This window comes from Chelonoidis abingdonii, chromosome 19 (assembly GCF_003597395.2).
Source record: "Chelonoidis abingdonii isolate Lonesome George chromosome 19, CheloAbing_2.0, whole genome shotgun sequence".
Taxonomy (NCBI): domain Eukaryota; kingdom Metazoa; phylum Chordata; order Testudines; family Testudinidae; genus Chelonoidis; species Chelonoidis abingdonii.
In genome coordinates, this window is record NC_133787.1 from 10,720,606 (window position 1) to 10,739,953 (window position 19,348).

A 19,348-nucleotide genomic window follows, 5' to 3' on the forward strand; every position below is an offset into this window, starting at 1 on the left:
CGAGAGCAACAGAGCAGAGAGACATACAAAAGACACACACCCAAACATTCCCTCCCTGAGCTTTGAAAAATCCGGTTTCCTGATTGGTTCTCTGGTCAGGTGTGTGGTTCCCTTTGTTAACCCTTTACAGGTAAAAGAAACATTAACCCTTAGCTATCTGTTTATGACAAAGACCAGCACATACTTAGGGCTTGGCTACACGCGAAACTTCAAAGCGCTGCCGCGGCAGCGCTTTGAAGTGTGAGTGTGGTCGCTGCGCTGGCGCTGCAGGTACTCCACCTACCCATGAGGATTAGCTGTGCTCCCGGCGCTGGGGCATTGTTTACACTAGAGCTTTACAGCGCTGTAACTTGCTGCGCTCAGGGGTGTGTTTTTTCACACCCCTGAGCGAGAAAGTTGCAGTGCTGTAAAGCGCCAGTGTAGCCAAGGCCTTAGAAGACTTCAAATACAATGTCAAACAGAACTATTCCAGTGAAATCAACAATGGTATGGTAATGTGTGCTTACTTTCACACACCCCATTCCTCACCATAGAAGAGAGTTTCTCTGCTTCAAAGAAATGTCTTTATTCATACACATCCTTCTTCTCTACCATATAATCTACAGTCTCTTGTGAGAATATGCTAGATTTTCTGCTTCTGCATTGGGATTTTTTGAAAAAAAAAATTGGATTTTTGAAATTTAAATAGGGTTTTTTCCTCAAAAAAGCATTTTTATCAAAAAATCCGATCTAAAGACAGTTTTAATTAAGATATATTATAGCTCAAAGATTTTATCATGGAATAGGGATTATAAATTCTAATTCCATAGTATGAGACAATATAATCATGTAATGTTTAAGAAAAGTTTTATAAATGAGTTCATGGATTAGGGACCCAATTTTATAGGGTTCCAGGGGCTTCTGTATAGATTATTTAGGTTACTCTTTCTATCTACCCGATGGGGCTCAGTCTAAAAGATACCATCAGAGATGCTTAGTTTTGCAGTTCTCAAACTGTGAATTTGTGTCTCCAGAGGTAATGTAGGGATACTAAAGAAGGTTTATATTAGACATGGTTTATATGAAAAATGATTTATTGTTAGAAATGATTTAATGTTAATTAATACTTTATAACTAAAGGTTTATATTAGAAATAAATGTGCTAAAAGTGCAAAGTTTCAAAAAGTTCAATGAATAGAAGATTGTTGGGGGCAGAATAGATCTGGACAAGGAGAAGAAGTCTGGAGATAAATGTGAGAAGGAGGGACAGGCAGTAGAAACAAAAGTGAAACTGTTTGAGCAGCATATTCCAGAAGTCTTGAGGTCTTTCTGAGTGTAGCCTTCATTGATTTGAGATCTACCATACCATTCTCTCACTAGAAGGGAAAACCTATAATGGCAGCAGGCCAAAAGAGAGACCCAGTTTGGGAATATTTTAATGAAGTTCCTCTACCTGTGGTAAGACAGGCATGCGTGCAAAATGCAAACAGTGCAACAAAGAAATGCAAGGCCTGGTTGCCCAAATGAAACAACATCATGAGAAGTGTTCCTTCTCAGGAGGAAGCTGCGTTTGAAGATGATGAAAGGAACATGTCTGAACATGCAGGATCTTCAGGTTGGTAAACTTTTTTATTTCATACTTCTTTCTTAAGGACTGCCTGTCTTCCTTCTGGACTATTCTTGAATTCTCATGTTTGAGCAAAAATATAGTTGTTACTCTATGGTACTATCATTTTAGATGCAGTTATGATAAAAAAATAAATAGCTGAAATAGGCAGATCTTCCTTTTACAATTTCACCTTTAAAGTAGTACTGAGTGTCAGTGAATGCAATGAGTAATACTAAATGAGCAGTATGGTAATAATAATTAAATAACTGCATTGACTTATTTTGTTTAGGAGAATCCATCCTCAACATACAGGATTCTGAAAACTATCCACCTTCAAGATCACCATCATTTTCTATAGTTTCAGAGTTATCTGCCAATGATAGTGTTTCAGTCACATCATGTATGTCACATAGCCACAGTATATCACCTGTAGCAAAAAAAAAAAATCTCCATCATCCAGAAACAACCATAGATAAGTTTGTGATAAGAACCAGCAGATTACAAAAAGAGGTAATTGATGAAAAAATTGCCTGGTTTGTTTATGCAACAAACTCTCCTTTCCGTATGATTGAGAACCCACACTTCATTAAACATGGTTCAGTCATTAAGACCAGGATACAGTCCACCCAACAGAGCAGATGTTTGCAGGCAAATTGCTGGATAAAGTGTATGAAAGAGAAATTGAGCAGTGTGCAAAAGGTCTAGAGAGGGTGAAATTGTTAACCTGAGTCTTGATGGGTGGAGCAATGTCCACAATGATCCTGTTGTATGTGCTTGTGTGACAACAGAAGAAGGGAATGTTTTCCTTACAGAAACAATTGATACATCAGGAAATGCACACAGCAGAATACTTACAAGAAGTAGCAGTAAAAGCTATAACAAACTGTGAAAAAAATTCAAATGTCTAGTATGCAGCTTGGTCACAGACATGCTGCAAATGTATCCAAGATGAGAAAATTTTAGAAGAGTGAAGAGAGTCCCAAGCTAATAACATATGGTTGCAGTGCTCATTTGATGCACCTCCTAGCCAAAGACTTCAGTGTTCCAGAAATAAAGGCTAATGTTGTTGAAATTGCAAAAATACTTCCATAACAACCACTTTGCAGCAGCTGCTCTGAAAAAAGTGGGAGGAACCAAGCTAACTCTCCCACAAGATGTGTGATGGAACTCAGTAGTGGACTGTTTTGAGCACTATATCAAGAACTGGCCTAATCTGATGACAGTTTGTGAACAAAATTGTGAAAAAATAGATGGCACTGTCACAGCAAAGTTCTCAAACATTGGCTTAAGAAAAATGTTGAACACATGCTGAGTACCCTGAAGCCTATTTCTGTAGCCTTGAACAAAATGCAGGGAAATAGCTGTTTTATTGCTGATGCTGTTGAAATTTGGAAGGAACTGAGTGAGATCAGCGCTGCAAACAGGGAGTTGCAGCGCTGGCTGAGCTTTTAAGTGTAGACACCTGCTAAGTTGCAGCGCTGTAACCCCCTCACCAGCGCTGCAACTTGCAAGTGTAGACAAGACCTAAGTGTAGGCTTGATTGATTTGAGATCTACCATACCGTTCTCTCACTAGAGGGGAAGACCTAAAATGGCAGCAGGCCATGAAAGAGACCCAGTTTGGGAATAAGAACCATTCAAGAAATATATGTTTGATGATGTTTTAAAGAAAGTCACACCAGTGAACTGGTGAAAGTCACTTAAGCACTTGGATTCAGAGAAGTGATAATCTCACTTTTAACAGCAGTAGCTTCTTCTGCCGGTGTAGAAAGAATTTTTTCTTCCTTTGGACTAATTCATTCCAAACTGAGAAATCGCTTGGGACCTGAAAAAGCAGGAAAGCGTGTTTTTCTTTTCCTGGCTATGAAGAAACAGGAAAATGAAGATGACTGAGTTAGCTACAGAAGCCAATATTTTAAGTTTCTCATGTTGACCTGGCTGACATAGTCAGTTTAATTATTTTTTTTTAAATATTTCATGTAACTATTTTAGTTAAAAACAATTTTAACAAAAGCAAACCTGATTTTAACAAACTTCAGTGTTTAACTAAATTAAAAAATTCATATGCTTGTTTTGTTAAAATATATGTTTGCTGTTGACGAAAAAAAATCCAGAATACATAACGTTGTTTCAGTTAAATAAAACAATTTCAATATCTCTCTGGTGATGTTCTCCTCCTAATACAGCATGGCAAGAAAATCCTCCAAATATTAATGATAGTTCACCTCCCAATGACTTCATAAATATCTGCTTCAATTGCCTTTGGTAAATGAAATAACCAAACAATCATTCATTTTCTGATATAACTGTAAAACTAATCTGAAAAGTTTTCAAAATAAATCACTTTAAAAACATATAGTGTGTACCTTCTGAAAATGAAACCTACGTCTGCCTCTGAATTGTGAAGACTCTGTATGAAGGTTATAACAACCAACAAGAATGCGCTTTTATGTAGAAAACCATGATTAAATCGAGTCTTCCTGACTAGTGATTTAAATCAAATCCACCCTGATCCAAGTGAAGACAAGGCTTTTTGTAATGTTAACATGAGTTAGTCTTTACTTCAACCAGCTACGGGGGAGTGGAGCCTAGTGTGTACCTTCTCCACATGATGGAACCATTGATCACTTCCTGCCCTTATGTTGGGGCTGAATAGGAATGACCACTGGGACTACTAGGAGTTACTGCTCCATGTGGAAGAAGGGAAGAGAGCCCAGGCTTTTTGTTGTGCCCATCTTGCTCCACTTAGCCATTGCTGAAGTCCTGAAAGCAATTTCATTTCTCATTTAAAAAAAAAACAACACAACAGCTGCCTGTCCTGCATATTGGCAAGCTGACCCATCATAGCCCTGAGTATGCTGTTTTTTAGACTATTACACAAAAGTGTGCCTGAAGGGGAACAGCTGACTTATGTATACTCTGAAGCTGACAAATGTCCGGTGAAGGTTCTGTGTTAATGTGTGTTGTGCTTCAGGAGTACTTTTGTTTTGTTTTTAGCTGTAACGTTTTCCATTTCTGTATCCCCCTTACAGTATTTATATGGGCTGGGTCACATCAGCAGGGCAGGGGCGTCAAGATGATGAATGGCCTTGCTACTTCTACTGACATGTTAGCTCCTTTCCTCAGGACCCACAGTTTGGAGGCTTGAGGAAGGGGGAAAGGCTTCACTTCCCATTTCCCAGTGATCTCCAACCTTGTAGTGAGGGCCTGGGAAGTAAAGACCCACTTTACTACTACTGTTTTCGGAGCCCAGCAAAGGGAAACTCCAGGTCTGGGGAGAAGTCACTTGACTCTTTTTTGCTTCTGCTGGTTTGCATCCTTTTGTGATTGCACAGAGGAGACAACTCCCTTTATCTCTTCTCTGCTTCCAAGTGCCTCCCTCCAGCTTAATGTAGAGGTGTAGGGGAGCATCCAATGGATGGGGAGTGCCAAGTAATAAGGCACATGCTGGGTGAGGGAGGCTCCCATGAAAGGCCGGCAGTTCCAGCAGGAAACCTGTGAAAGGGAGCCGATTGGAACCGAGGGGAGGAGGAGTGGGCCTGCAGGGAATGTTCCAGGGTGTTCCGCGGCAGTTGTGAGTATGGATTGTGAGTAGGACGCTGACAGTTGATGGGAGCTGTGATGTCAGATAGGATGTTATATTTTTGTGTAATTGGAATGGGTCACTTGACAATTTTAGTTGGTGATTCTCCCCAAAGTGCGTGTGTTGTTAAATAGGCACTCCATGAATATGTGCAGGGGTTGTCTGGCAATAAGTGTGTTGGCACATTGTCCATTTCCTCCATGTGGCCCAGTGGAATGATCCCTGCCTCCAGGGCTAGAGTGGTGAAACTAAGTACAGTTATTTTTGTGAACCTCTTGTTTTGGCAGCTTGCCAGTAAGAGCTATATTTAAATACTGCTCCAGGTAGCTCAGTTTGACTGATCAAGTGGATGGCCTAAAATGACAAGTTATGATATGACTTTATCATGGTAATGCTGACTCTCAACTGTAGTAAGGTTGAAATAATGGGGAAAAACCACTGGCTTTGATTTTCAGAATGTTCCTTAAACACCTGTCTCATGCTATAATACAGCTGTATGACTTTTGTCATTCTGGGGAACTTAATTTGATCCATCCCTTCCCTCAGTCCCTGTCTGTTTGCTTCTTGGGTTTTTTGCTTTTGAATGTTTTGTTTTGTTTTGTATGGGATACATTGCCATCTTACGGCAATATAGCATTTCAACATTACAATTTCTTGTCAACATTAGTTATAAGCAAATAAAGTGCAACACAAGTAATGCATTTTAACAAAAATATTTAACGTGATTATTTAATCCTATCAGTTGGTTAAATGCTCACTTGTAAATAAAACAAATCACTCTCATTATTTATGACTAACCATGACACCTTCCTTCATTTGGAGGAGGGATGTAAGTGTGTGAGCCCTGCTTTGTGTATGAGCAGCAGTAAGAATGCACATTTGGCATCCCTCCAACGTTTGAGATAATGCTGGTGACTTGGTAGGGTGCTCATTTAAAAAGGGGCAAAGAAATGGTTTGGAAGATGATAAAACTTCTATCTTAAAGCCGGGGCCGGCTCCAGGCACCAGCGCAGCAAGCAGGTGCTTGGGGCGGCCAATGGAAAGGGGCGGCACGTCCGGCTCTTTGGCAGCAATTCGGCGGCGAGTCCCTCAGTCCCTCTTGGAGGGATGGACCTGCTGCTGAACTGCCCCCGAAGAATGAAGTGGCTGCGGTAGAGCTGCCACCAAAGTGCTGCCGATCACAGCTTTTTTTTTTTAAATTTTTTTTCCCCACTGTTTGGGGCAGCAAAAATGCTGGAGCTGCCCCTGCTTAAAGCTGGTCTTTCACAAAGATTATTACTCTTCCCAGTCCTCAGAATGCTGAGGTCACCTCCATGATGTGCTTGACTTCTGCCAGCACAAGTCTGACAATCTCACATATGTGCCCTGTGGGAAGCTGGTTATCTTTTGGTGATGTGTGTGGAATTGAGACTAATAAGCTTGGTGTCGCTGACCTAGTTTGGGCGGTGGCCACCTCTGGTTTTGCCAATGCACTTTCATGCGTATTTGCCAGTTGTATTACAGCTTTTGTTGATTCCGTGGAACTCATTGAAACAGTGCTCTAACCACCCTGGAGCCTCTCCTCCAGAGATGGCAGGCTAGTAGTATGCTTACAAGTTGTATTGATGTGTGGAGTTGTTGGACTTTTTGTAGTAATAGGTTATGGTGGCCTGATACAATACAATACAAATAACGTAGTTGCAAGCTGTTTTTTTTTAAGGAGAGTGAAATGATGATACCAAGACCATATATTTTCACTTTAATCTTTTCCCCAAATAGGTATTTTTAAAATATCTGATGACAATATTTGCTTTTAAAAATAGATTAAATTATTGAAGTAACAGCTCTAAAAACTTAGAACGCAGTTCATGTAAAATGTGTATGAAAATTCTTATAGTGTATGTAGCATTTTTTTCATTCGAAAAGATTCCAAAGCACCTGACACTTTGGTAAAGTCTGGAGACAGGAGAAAAATTGGCCTTTTTAATGAAATTAGACATCTTAACTAGTGCGTACCCGCAGAATCTTTCCTATGTACATATATAAAAGTGCATTACTGAAATGCAGATGTTTCAGGGGCTGTGGGTAGCAGCCATATGGCTAAACAGAGCCCAACCCCCTACACAAATGTGGTTTTGGTCTAGATGAAGAGACAAACCTATTTTTACACACTTACCCTTGTCATTCTTCATGTTACTTGAAAAATGTAGACTGAAGCCAAGCAAGAGGGTGTTGGGGAAGATTCTAGGAAGCAGCTCTACAGGGAAGCAGAGTGAAATAACTTTGGAATGTGGAGCGCAGTGTTACTTCCAATAATGGTTGAACTGACTCCTATGTGATTTCTTTACCCCTGTCGAGTGATAAATGCCACAGGGCCTTTGTCTAAATTTACCTGCTTTTCAAAGATAAAGTGCCTAATAGCTCTGCCAGGGAAGTCACTTCAACCCACTTTCTTGGTGTCACTATTTGTTAAGTGGGGATAATGATGCCATGTAAGCAGTGGCGGCTCCAGGCACCAGCGCTCCAAGCATGTGCCGGGGGCGGCCTGCTGGTCCCTGCGAGGGCGGCAGTCAGGCAGCCTTTGGTGGCATGCCTGCGGGAGGTCTGCTGGTCCTGCGGATTCAGCGGCAATTCAGTGGTGGGTATGCTGAAGCTGCGGGACTGGTGGACCTCCTGCAGGCATGCTACCGAATCTGCAGGACCGAGGACCTCCTGCAAGCATGCCACCAAAGGCAGCCTGCCCATCGTCCTTGGGGCGGCAAAAAAGCTAGAGCCACCCCTGCATGTAAGTGCTTTAAAAGCCTTAGATGACAAATATAATGTGAGTTCTTCGTAATGTTTTTTATGTAAACCCTTGGATCAAGGAAGTTGAGATTTCCAGCCTGATGCTTTGATCTGACTCACCCCCTTCAGCTACAAATACAATATGAATGTGATGCAGAGCCACACTGTGCTTAGGTGCCAGAGTGATAAATACCATAGATCCACCTTGTAAACATCCATCTAGGATATAAAATAGCCTGTAATGGAAATTGAGAGTCCGAGACTAAATTGTATGAGATTGAGGTAAAAATCTCTCCCCTTTTTATGAAGTCAAGTGTGTGGTCCGGTTTATGGGCAGCTGACAGTTACTATAGCAATGGTACCAGGGCCCAAACTCAGGATGCAGCCTTCAGCATACAGGTGCATAGGTCTGCAGACTTAGTGAGCTGATGAGGATAGAATTGTGATATGTGGACAATGGAAAGAGTGGAGAAGGGCTTCAGGACTTACCCCAAAACTGAACACGACTGAATATGGTAGAGGAGAAGGCGTATTCATTCTTCTTGTGGTTCAGATAATCTGAAAGCAAAGGTGCTGCCTTGAGATTCTCGTGGGCATCCCATTTAGTGTTGCCTCAGGAGACTTGTCAGGTTTCTGAAGCTTTTCAGCAGTTTGCACTTTGTCATGCTTACTGTATATGAATAGCTGCTTACTTTAAAAAACCATGCTCCCAGATAGCCTGTTTTATACGCCTCTCACATACAACTTCTGATTTCTGTGGCGGGGTAGCTGTGGCAGTGGTGCACTGAAGGACTCCCATTGCCAGCTGCCAGCAAATTCCTTAGCTAAATTTAGAAGAAGCTGCATCTTTTTCTGGGTTCTCTGGAATTTAAGTAATTTGGAAGTGTCTAGGAAAGATTGTTCTGATACATCAACGTTAGCTAAAAACAAGCCTCTGATATGTCTGTTGGGATGTGTGCGGTGTAAAACACAGACTCCACTGCTTTGTGTTTGTAACTGTGATTAGAAAGCTTAGCAAGGATATGCAGAAAAATGGATTTTCTTGCTGATTTTTATCCACAAATGATGACTTTCAGTGATTTGCTGACTAATGAATGTTTCAAACAAGACAGTTCAGACTCAGAGGGGTTCTTTACATGCTGAACCAGCACCAGTATAAGTGGTACTGGTAAGTACTGGTAAGTACCAGTGGACTTCATTAAAAGTAAATAGTAGCATCCTTTTTCCTTTTCCCCACTCCAACAAGTAAGCTTCATGATTACGGTTTTATTGATCTTTTAAAACTTGGCATTTGCAGTGAAGCCCCATGCTAGGTGGAGATTAAGACATTTTGCAGCTCTATTGGCCAGCAAATGCAGCCAGGCATAAACACCATTCACTCAAGTTTAAAAAAAAAACAAACCCTACTGCTCATTATTTTCTTTTTTAGTGTGTGTAACGGAATGGGGGACACTCAGTGCCACAGAGAGATAAGAACACTTTGTGGTAAGTTCTTTTTAAATATAAAACTCCAGGAACAAGCTAAAAACTTGAATTTATTTTGACAAAGTCGTTCAAGATAGCTTTCTCAAATTTAATAAGCAGATTTTTTATTGTAATGCAGTAAAGCAAATACCACCGTTTCTGTTAGTGCAACAGACTTCTTTGATGAATGGGTTTGTTTTTGTATTTCTGTTTGATTTGTCTGGCAACATCTTTGTTTCTTAATTGTTCCTCTTTAATAGTGAGCCAAACGTGAATAATGGTGGATAAAATTAGTTTATTCTCTCTCTTCCTTATGACAGACAAGTGAAAGCTACCAGTGCTACTGTTGTATTATAGTTTTTCCCTCTTGATATTCCTCAGGAAACATGTATTTTGCCATGTATGTAGAGAGCTGTGTACATTAGTTCTGCCAGCTGTGGTAGACATGATTTGAGTGTTTATGGCATATTAAGAGAGACAGGATGGGTGAAGTAATATCTTCTATCAGACCAACTTCTGTGGGTGGCAGTGACAAGCTTTTGAGCTATACAGAGCTCTTCTTTAGGTGTGCTTATGGCATTGGCATAGGCAGTCAAGTAAACTCTTCTAGAACGAATGCTTTTGAAGCAGGCAGCAAAACAGAATGCTGTATGTGAGCATTCTAAGTCTTGTAACTAAATCAGGTTCTTAATTTGTGAATGTCTTTTCTCTGTCCTGTTTTTAATGTTTAGGAGTTTTCTAGTATTCAGTTAAAACACTATGGCTCCGTTTCAGACAAGAATGTATTTTAATCTTCTAGCTTGCAATGTCACTTTTTCTCGGTTAAATAACTTGCCTTTGCAAATATTTACAGTATAGAGGTCTTGGTGTTTGGGGCTTTTCTTTAGCTATCAGATTAAGGAAACAAAAAAATTCTCTCAATTGGTGTCTGAATTTATAATTTGTAAATTCTATATTCCTAACTCCTTAAGAGTATGCACTTGTACTCAGTATAAAAAAAAAAAAAGGAGAAACTTTTTAAAGATGTTCCCATAACTGTTACATCACCTGTAAATTGTCTGTCATAACCTTATTTCTGTATGTTTTCTGGTTAATACATTTTTCATTATAATTTAAGCACTACTGGCAGCTGTTGAGGATAAGGAATCTTCATAGTAATCCAAACAGCCATATTTACTTATTCTACAAATGCTTTATTGGCTGTATAGACGAGTCCTCAAGTGATTTTTGTATGAAAAACAGCAGCAACACTACAAAGGCCAGCGTGCTATGGGGAGGGATTTGTTATACGCAATATCATAAGTAAGAGAATCTCTTGCCAGATGTGTGAAACTGCTTCCAATCACTAGTCCATTTACATGAATCTATCAGACTACACTTTATAAATGTGCGCAAAATACAACGTTAAATTGGGCATACATATTTTGTATAGTTTTTATCTTGCATACTTCAGAATCTTTTACACATGTGCTAATCTTTCTGCCTCACAATTAATCCCAGTTGTTATGGAACTAAATCACAAAAGAGCACCAGCAGGAACAAACAAAAGCTTCAGTTTCTTAGAGATGGGCAGCTCTTTAACATCCAAGTACCAAACTTTGCACTTTGCGGTAGTCGCTCAGACGGACTGTGGTTTTGACTCCTTTCAAGCCAATTACCGAAAAAGAAGTCTACAGCATCTTGAACACGGATACACTAGAGAGTTTCTCTAATGTAGCTGTTCTAAAAGAGCTCTCTCCACTCCAGCCCCCTTGAGCGGAAGAAGCTATGTCGGTGGGAGAAGCTCTCCCATCCACATAGCACTGTTCACACGGGTGCTTATGTTGGTGTAATTTATGTCACTCAGGGGTGATTTTTATTCATCCCCCTGAGCAACATAATTTATGCAGATAAAGCTGTAGTATGCACATAGCCCTAGAGCTCTCTGCTGCAATGTTGTTGCTAATGGTAGGTGAGCGTGGGGAAAAAATGTTGTTACAATATTGCATTTTTCCTCTCCCAGCATGAAAAGATTATTCTGTCGATCCTACAAGAGAACATTCTTCCAGAGTGAATATGTTTGACTTTAAGTATTTCTGTTCCTGGGCTGTTCACAGACTGTGTTCTTTAGTTGGTTTGGTACATGTTAGTGGAGTTTGTGGATACTGCTATCCCAGTTCAGAGCAACTGCACCTGTGTTTCCCCTCATTGGTTCAGCAAGGGCACTCACTCTCAGGCTTTCAGCTCCTCAACTGTTGGGTTTCTTGGATGAAGACCCTCATCTTACTCCCTTCTGACTGGGCTACTTCCCGGCTGCACAGTTCCCTGCCTTCACTATGTTATTCCCCGCAGAGACAGGCAGCTTACTTTCTTTTCAGAGATGGTTAACAGGTGTAATTGCTCCAGTTATACGTTACCACACAGTTCTTTCTGTGTAAGCCTCTTTTATTCTTAAGGTAAAAGCACTACAGAGAAAACATTACAATCAATAAAAGAAGCAGCATGCCTGCTAATAAGCTTACTAGACACCATCTCAGGATAGGCTCTGGAAGGAGCAGTCCTTCAGCACCCTAGCCACCGGGGTTTCCTTTGTAGTCACAAGTTCATCACAGCTTCAGCTCAGAACTAGCATCCAGTCCTTGGGGCCTCAGTAGGCCCAGTCCTTCCAATCCTACTCTAAGGATTGGTGCGCTCCATGGACCAGGGATACTGTCCATTGCTAGGTCAGGAAGAGGCACTGAACCATTTTAAAACCAGGCTATTTATCTAAAAATCCTTTTAGGCTCTTGGTCATTGGAGAATCCAGTTTGAACTGCCTTCCTCTCTGGATCTCCATACTGGAAGTTTGTCTTTATATTTTTTTGTATATTGATATTGGTCTATATTTGTAGGGTATTTTTTTAGTAACAGGCACCTAATTCAGTGGATTATGGCCCCTGCTGTGTGGTAGGAGTTTAACTTTTGTAATCATGACCAGTGTGGGGCTTGGAAGTGCCAACCAACCTTTTCTCTGTACTCCTGTGTGTCATTGTACGCCTTCCTTGAAGGACAGCTGCCTAGAACAGTGTGAGGAATCCATTTCCATGGAAATATTTGGCACTACAAAATTTTATACTGAGGTCCTGATGATCTTTTAATCATTGTTCTGCTCTGTATGCCCACAGGCATATATTTGCTTGGCGGGCAGAGTGGAAAATTAAGTGGTAGTAGCCTTAAGAGTTTTTGCCTGGATGTATGGGAAAGGATTTTCTTTTTGGTACCACTTGCAGGATTCTGAGGTCCTTACTTTACTTAAAAGCTATTGCTACATTTGCATTTGTCTCCAGATTGTTCCAAAGTTGCTTAGATTGATAGCCATGCTAAGTTGTACACACGTTTCAAGGAGCTTAGTTTGCTCATTACTGCATGATGTCTGAACTAGTGGTGAGCATTTGTCACCATTGTTACACTTGTATACTATTATGTACTATTATAGGAATGAGGAGAAATAGTGTTGTAGCTATTAGACAAATGCTGAATTTTTACCAATGATGGCTGTACTAATAGGGATGTGACAAGAAGGGTGGTCTGGTGATTAGGGCACTAATTTGGGACTCCAGACACCCTGCTTTACCACAGTTGTGCTGAGCTATGCAGGGTCCATGCTTCTGCCAAAAGAGATGGTGGAGACCAAAAAGCGGTGTGTGGAATTCTGGGAATTTTTAAAAGGTGTGGAAATTACGGGATGCGGAAAGCATTATGGGATGGAGAAAGTAGAGTGGTGGGAACTTGATTATAGCTCTCAGAAATCCCTGGGCAAATCACTAGTATCCCACAAAGCACTGCAAAAATGTCCCACAAGGTATTGAGCTGGACGGCAGTGTGGTTCACACTGGGATACCTTCCCATGATGCTTTTCATTTTACCTCGATGCAGGCGCTCATGGTAAGTGCGGTGTTGGTGCAAGCACCCAAGTATGCACATACCGAAGTGATATACAAAGGTCAGCAGCTGAACACCAACGTAACTCGCATTGACAGAACTTTGTGTTGTTGACGTGGCCTCAGATTTTAACGCAGCTTAGCAATGTGTGTTTAAAATACAACTTTTTTCCCAGTGAAGACAAAGCGCTTGGTCCTCAGTTCCTCATCTCTGAACTGGGGATAATAGAGTTTTTCTAACACTTAGAGGTATTGAAGATAAATCCTTTAGCAAAAGATTAGAATCCAGACACCTCAGTCTTATGGTTTTGTACTGCTGCCCATCATCATAGTCTCAGAACAGCTTCAGTGTAAATTCAGTAGTAAGGGTGAAGTGGATTTTATGGAGTCTCCAGCATTTCTGGAAAAATGGGGCGGGGGGAAATCTCTGCTGGGAGAGTAGGAGGCATAGAGTTTTTATTTTGGGTCTTATTCCTTTTTTTCTCTTGGTGGGGGTGTATTAGTTAAAAGAGGGTGTCAGTGCTGAGTGCCATTCTTATGGTGGAAAGGATTTTTTGAGGATGATAGTTTTGCAGTGTTTCCTAAACATGGCTAGACTCTGGATTTGCCTGATTGCCTCTAGAAATTTTTTCTATAGTTGGGTCCCTTCCATCGAGAATGTTTTATCCCCAGCTCTCACATACTTTGTCCTGGGCTTGGTGATGTGCATTGTTTCAGAGGAGTGCAACTGTTGTGTTGGGTCACAGACCAAAATTTAGTCTTCAGTTTAATTGGGCTTGATCCATTAATAGCTTTGAAAACTAGGACTGAAGTTGACTGGGAGAGATTCTATAGTAGTGGGAGGCCATGTGAATACCTCTGATAAATAGATGAAACAGATTTGTGTTTAAATAATACAGCATATTCGTTCTGCTGACTGCTTTTGTAACGCCAACAGACCCCGGTCATCGGCGGGCGGGATTGAAACCGAGACCTCTGGAGTTTAGTGCATGAACCTCTACTGCATGAGCTAAAAGCCAACGGGATCTTAGCTAAGGCTGTAGAGCAGACTCATTAATCTTGGTCTTGGTGCCACTAGATGGGACAGAACACCACACCCAGGTGGTGTGTGGGTTACACGTTAGCTTCCCTTTTTTCACAGAGGAAAGAAGTCACACTTTCCTCCTATAAACTTGCTACCAGTCTCCATCTTTTTGCAGTCCCTACTTACAGTCCAGTGCTTTTTCTTATTCATTTTTTATTAAGCTGGTCCTGTGTATGAGAAGTTATTTAATTAGGGCATCAGACATTGTCTGAGAAAATATGTCTTCATGGGAGTCAGACCATTGTAATTTTGCCTTTCATCTCCATTTCAAAGGCAAAAAGATTCTTATTACATGCCATTTGAAGTAGTTTGTTTTGCTGAACTCCGGTAACTCTCTGAGAAGGCAGACTTGTTGAGGCTTGCTATTGCATTCTTTAAATTGCTGATTGCCACAGTAAGAAACAAATTTTATACCTAGGAGCCACACACTTTCATAGCAGCCCCTTCTTGTGCTGAGATTCTGTCTGTGCTCCCAAGCTAAACAGCCTTGAACTTGGTCTCTGTATGCAAAGACCATCTCTGTGGAAACTCAGGGTGTTGCCCAGGTAATCAGCGGCTCATTACTAAACCAGGCCTCAAAATACTGCGCTCTGCTGGTACCATCTCTCAGAGAGAGACACAATGCCTATGTGCATTAAAGATACCACTGTAGCTTTTGTTTTTCATAAGGCACTTCACTAGCCCCCTCAAATTCAAATCTGGTAATTCTGTCTTTCAAAAATCTTCTTTGCCTTCTAGTCTATTAACTTTCTGGACTAGATTATCAGTTATGGTATGTCTACATTGCCACTTTCAGCGCTAAAGCTTTTGTTGTTCAGGGGTATGAAAAACACTCCCCCCACCCGAGCTACAAAGTTTTAGCACTGAAAAGCGCCTATACAGACAGCCCTTTATCGCTGGGAAAGCTACCACCATCGTTCGGGTGGTTTTTTTTTTATATTGCTGGGAGAGCACTATACTGTGTCTACACTGCCCACGTCACAATGCTGCCACGGCTGTGTGCTAAGTAGCTACTGTTTAACTCCAGCTGTGGCCTTCATTTAAAATGGTGTATGAAATTATCTCTGTATAGCTTGTTCACGAGCTTAAATTTGAAAAGAACTTTGGGATAAATACTGTTCCTGTGACAAAAAACCCCACCCCAATTATAAAGTTATGCTACCTTAGCCAAAGGCTCCATTGCTAAAGGGGTGCAGCTTTTTCTTGAGAACCAGGCGCTCCTCTGAAGATGGAAGAGCTAGCAAGGGCCTAAAATGACCAGCCCGGTGGTAGAAACCTCAGCGTTTAAATTGATACTGACCATGTGCAGAGAGAGAAAGCTAATAGTAATAAATCATGGGTGTGCATCAGTTGGAGCAGTAGCCGTTCCACTTGTCCTCTGTAGGGCTCATATATTTACAAGTCAATCTGATAGCTTAATTAAAAAACAAACCAACAAAAAGAAACCTTCCCTTGATTGTCCTGGCTGGATTAAGCTCATTCAAAACAAATTATTATTAATTTATCCTGTGTTGGGGATGCTTCCCTGGTGGTTTGTGAGGAATGGTTTAGGATTAGAGCCACTACGTAAACGTGAACTGTTATTTGAGTGCTGGGGGTGTGTTTAAGACTGCACAGAACACAGAGGAAGACATGATCCCTGCCCCAAAGAATTTATAATCTGAATTTGGTGAGCTGGACCTGCATTCTGTGGTGTATATGGAATATGGTGTTCTTCCCTCTGGACCTTTTTGCTAATTATGGAGTGCTCCCTGCAGTTTCCTTTTAGCTTGGCTGGCTACAGTGAACAATCTTTTCTAGATGTTAATTGGCACAAAATGTAACAAGGATTAGCTAAAACAGTTTTTTCCCCTTCGGAGGAATAGTGGTGAGCAGCTACTCCATTGTCCAATTTATATAACTGGATTGTGAATACTGAGTTTGGGGTTTTTTTTGGGTCATATAAAAGGGAAAAAACAGACAGCTTGGGGAAAGACTGAAACAATTTTATTTAAAAAATTTCAACACCTGATTCTACTATGATGGGGAATACATTTTTCTGATTGGAAATCATAGAACTGGAAAGGACCTCAAGAGGTCATCTAGTCCAGTCCCCTGCACTCGTGGCAGGACTAATTATCTAGACATGGGGTAGGCAAACTTTTTGGCCTGAGGGCCACATTTGGGTGAAGAAATTGTATGCAGGGCCATGAATGTAGGGCTGGGGAAGGGGGTTGGGGTGCAGGAGGGAGTGTGGGGTGTGGGACGGGGTGCGGTGTGCAGGAAGGGGCTCAGGGCAAGGGGTTGGGGTACGGGGTGCACCAGGGGGCTCAGGGAAAGGGATTGGGGTGCGGGAACAGTGTGGGGTGTGGCAGGGGGCTCAGGGCACTGGGTTGGGGTGCAGGAGAGGGTACAGAGTGCAGGAGGGATGTGGCAGGGGGCTCACGGCAGGGGATTTGGGTGTGGGGTGCCAGAGGGGTTTGGGATGCGGGCTTTGGCCCGGCATTGCTTACCTTGAGTGACTCTGGGGTGGCAGCAGCGCACAACGGGGCTAAGGCACTCTCCCTGCCTGCTCTGGCCCCGCACTGCTCCCGGAAGTGGTCAGCATGTCTGGCAGTGGCTCCTGGGGTGGGGTAGGCGGCTCTGTCGTGTGCTGCCCTCGCCTGTGGGTACCATCCCCAAAGCTCCCATTGGCCACGGTTCCCTGTTCTTGGCCAATGGGAGGTGTGGGGGGTGGTGCCTGCAGGCGAGGGCAGCGCACGTAGTCCTCTGCCCCTTTTCCCCCAGGGGCAGCAGGAACATGGTGCTGGCCACTTCTGAGAGTGGCGTGAGGCCAGGGCAGGCAGGGACCCTGCCTTAGCCCTGCAGCACCACGGGGCTGGCAATCCTGTGGGCCAGACTGAAAGCCTTGATGGGCTGGATCTGGCCCGCGGGCCGTAGTTTGCCCTCCCCTGATCTAGACCATTTCTGATAGGCGTTTGTCTAACCTGCTCTTAAAAATCTCCGATGATGGAGAATCCACAATCTGTCTAGGCAATTTATTCCAGTGCTTAACCACCTTGACAGGACATTTTTCCTAATGTCCACCCTAAATCTCCTTTGCTGCAATTTAAACCCATTGCTTCTTGTCCTATCCTCAGAGGTTAAGAAAAACAATTTTTCTTCCTCCTCTTTGTAACAACCTTTTACATACTTGAAAACTGTTATCATGTCCCCTCTCAGTCTTCTCTTTTCCAGACTAAACAAACCCATGTTTTTTTCAATCTTCCGTCGTAGGTCATGTTTTCTAGACCTTTAATTATTTTTGTTTCCTTCATTCCTCTCGTGAAATATTTCTACCTTCAGCTTTTAGGCATGGGATGTTATAAACTACCCTAACCAGCCCTGAAAAATAGGGCAATATAATACATTGGGGCATAACCGATGGTGCTACTGACTTCAGGGCCATCCATATTACAAGGTGCAAGGCTGGAGAGGAAAACCTGTCGCTCAAGTGTGGGGAGGGATTTATGTGATGAAACAGAGCTGGTACTTAAAACTTACCTCTTCCCTATGCTTAAAAGCTTAAATTATGGATAGGCACTGTCTCTCTCACTTAAGGATTGAATTTTATCTAGTCTTTAATGGTTCTCCACTAGGATTTCCCAGGAAAAGAGACTTCTCCAATATTTGTAAAGTCATGATGGACTCCAGAGTTCATTTTTGCCAAAGGAAGATGGTAGGCAATGTGTCTTCTCAGTATAAGTAGCTTGGGATTTTAGCAACAGCATTTTCGGTAAGTTAGTGACATTTATATAGTTTGTCTCTGTTGAAAGGATTATAGTTTTAGGACCATATCAGTGTCTGCTTAGTCTTCCTGGGAGAAAGCATATTGCTTTATGAACCAAATCAATTCTGTGCAGTGCAGGAGCCAGCAGTCTCTGTGACCCTGGTAATAGTGAACAGTTCCTTTGGAAGTACAGTATTACTTGTTTCAGTTGTTCTGGTCCTTCAGGGCTGCATAAAGAAGCATGTGCTGATTAAATGTTGTCTGAACAATAGAGAAGAATGGTAAACCAAATGACAGAAAATGGCAAAGAATTACTGCTAAGGGGTAAGTATAGCACGTTAATATTAATACTATAAAGGGGTGGATTGCTCTGAAGGCATCAGTGTGGCTTATTTATAAGGAGTAAAATAGAGGGACTTGAATCACTAATTGCAAACATTTCAACGGCTAAATCACTTGAATTGTGCAGTTCTCATTGTTGCTATGGCTGTGAAGGTATTATCACAGTCTTGCAAAATACTGGGAAAAGTGGATTCTGTGATTTTGTAGGGCTGGTGTTACATCTGCGTACTAAACAAACCATACAAAAAATCTTGAGGAATATTGAACTGGGAATTGCACTTATATATTTCAAAACATTATTAGTGGCTCATTTTTAAACAGTATTTCATTTGTAAATATTTGGTTTGCTTGTACTAAATCCCTTTCAGATGCAAAAGCTGTTGTTATTGGCCATAAATTATTTTTACATGTTTTATATGCAGTGTCATGTACAAATTGAGCTGTTCTTAATCAACCTTTATTTTTCCAGGTAAAATCCATTAAGTACAAAGCCTTGGGTATAGTGTGACCCAGCATTGAGATGGAGAGTGTTATATTGTATGCTAAAAGATGTGGTGAACAAGTTTGTCTGTTTAAAATATCTATAAATGTTAATAGCTTGGTTTTCCTGCTGGGCTTTAAGCTGTTGTGGTTGATGGAGACAGATCTGTGCTAATGATGTACAAGAGTAAATGTGTCAGTGTAACCTCTGGAATTCAATTCTGTGTTTAAAGTACAATGTGATCCCTTATGCATGCTGAAAAGCAGCTCAGGTAGAGATCAGAGATCCCAAACCGAAGTCTACCCTACCCTACCCCCCATACAGTCCCCCTCGGTGCATGGGGTATAATCCAGGACAGATTTGGCTTCTCCCTGTGACCATGTCTTAAAATAGAGGC

At 41.7% G+C, this 19,348-nt stretch overlaps 1 protein-coding gene across 3 annotated transcripts in view; it reads left to right on the plus strand.

The window, feature by feature from the left end:
• The window catches only part of SLC12A4 (solute carrier family 12 member 4), a 104,504-nt gene that overhangs the window by 27,986 nt on the left and 57,170 nt on the right, over positions 1 to 19,348 (plus strand). The window contains exon 1 of one of the 3 annotated variants that reach the window (XM_032773518.2): positions 9,337 to 9,418. The exons of the other annotated variants lie outside the window; for them this stretch is intronic. Within the exon in view, the coding sequence (XP_032629409.1) occupies positions 9,376 to 9,418 (43 nt within the window). The 5' untranslated portion in view covers positions 9,337 to 9,375. Of the gene's footprint in view, positions 1 to 9,336; positions 9,419 to 19,348 lie in introns of those variants that run through there. 3 annotated transcript variants of the gene reach the window in all.